This window comes from Emiliania huxleyi (genome assembly GCF_000372725.1).
Source record: "Emiliania huxleyi CCMP1516 unplaced genomic scaffold EMIHUscaffold_306, whole genome shotgun sequence".
NCBI lineage: Eukaryota > Haptophyta > Isochrysidales > Noelaerhabdaceae > Emiliania > Emiliania huxleyi.
Window position 1 is genome coordinate 10,765 of NW_005199722.1, and position 1,582 is coordinate 12,346.

The following is a 1,582-nucleotide window of genomic DNA, read 5'->3' on the forward strand; positions in this document are numbered from 1 at the left end:
AGAAGGCTGGAGAGGGGAGCGATGACGAGGACGAGGAGCTCGTGCCCGACTGGCTGAGCGGGCGAATGGAGTGCCCGGGCGAGCTGGAGGCGCTGATCGAGGAGCGGCCCTTTGAGCGGTGGGAGGTGCTCGCCTCGGAGGGCGCGAGCGCGGTGTGCGGCTCGCTCAAGGGGCTGCTGCGGGTGGTGCGGCGCGAGGAGGACGCGCCGATCGCCGAGCTCCCCGTGCCGCTCGCCGAGCTGCTCACGCCCGCACTGCACGTCGTGCGGCTCTACGTGCTGCGCGCGGAGCACCTGATGCCCGCAGACGCCTCGGGCACCAGCGACCCGTACCTGCGCATCACGCTCGGCGACACGACGATCTCGACGCGCGAGCGCAAGATCAGCCGCGTGACGGACGCCGAGTTTTACGAGCGCTTCGAGCTGCGCGCCACGCTGCCGGGCGAGGCGGAGCTGCGGATCGAGGCGACACACCGCGAACCCTCGCCCCCCCCAGGCCTCTCGCATTCACAGCCGCCTGACCGCCGCGCGATTGGTGATGGCCAGGTGATGGACCACGACCTGCTCGACAGCGACGACCTGATCGGCTACACCAAGGTCGACCTCGAGGACCGCGTCTTTAGCCGCGAGTGGCGCGAGCTGGGTGAGCGCACTCCCGAGTGCGTGTGGGGCCGTGGCGCCGTCCGTGACCGCCGCGTGGCCTTCCCAGGCGACCTCAAGCCGCTCGAGTGGCGGCCGCTCCACTCCCCCTACTCGAACAACCCGCAGGGCCGGCTGCAGCTCTGGGTGGACGTCTTCCCGCTCGACGTCGAGGCGCCGCCCCCGCCGCCGTGCGACATCGCCCCGCCGGGCGAGCAGCGGTGGGAGCTGCGCGTCATCGTGTGGCGCACGCGCGACGTGCTGCCGCACGACTACTTCACCGAGATGAACGACCTCTACGCCGTCGTCGCCTACGGCACGGCGCCGGCGATGCACACGGACACGCACTGGCGCTGCCGCGACGGCTGCGGCTCCTTCAACTGGCGCTGCAAGTTCCCGCTGCGGCTCGGCCACCGCCGGCGGGTGGACGAGCGGCTGACGGTGCAGCTGTGGGACCGCGACGTGCTCAAGTACAACGACAACATCGGCGAGGTGGTGGTGCCGCTGCAGCGCTTCTTCGCAAAGGCCTTCCGCGCGCGCGTGCAGCAAGCAAAGGCGGCGGCCGCCGCCGACGCGGCGGCCGCCGTCGGGGATGACGGCGCGTCCGCCGCCGGCCGCGGCCGCAAGGGCTCGTCGGCGCTGAGTGGCTGCCAGCTCGAGGGCGACCCGGGCCTGCGGCCGCCGTCGGAGACGAGCGTCCGCACCGCGCTGGCGCGGCTGCTGAGCGAGAGCGCCGCCCCGCTCGAGTGCGTCTCTGGCGAGGCGCAGAAGCTCTGGCTGCCGCTCCACGCAAAGAGCGGCGCTGCCGGCCGCCCGAAGAGCGCCGGTTGGGTCGAGGTCTCCGTCGAGCTCGTCCCCGCCGAGGTGGCGGAGGCCTTCCCGGCGGGGGCTGGCCGTGCCGAGCCGAACGATATGCCCAAGCTGCCGCCGCCGACCGGGCGCGT

General features: G+C 73.0%; 1 protein-coding gene across 1 annotated transcript in view; it reads left to right on the top strand.

The window, feature by feature from the left end:
* EMIHUDRAFT_240303 (hypothetical protein) overlaps positions 1-1,582 on the top strand; it is a gene marked incomplete at both ends in the record, with an annotated part of 3,517 nt that overhangs the window by 1,173 nt on the left and 762 nt on the right. Inside the window, 2 exons of the mRNA XM_005774815.1 lie at positions 30-1,178; positions 1,293-1,533. Of these exons, the coding sequence (XP_005774872.1) occupies positions 30-1,178; positions 1,293-1,533 (1,390 nt within the window). The remainder of the gene's footprint in view (positions 1-29; positions 1,179-1,292; positions 1,534-1,582) is intronic.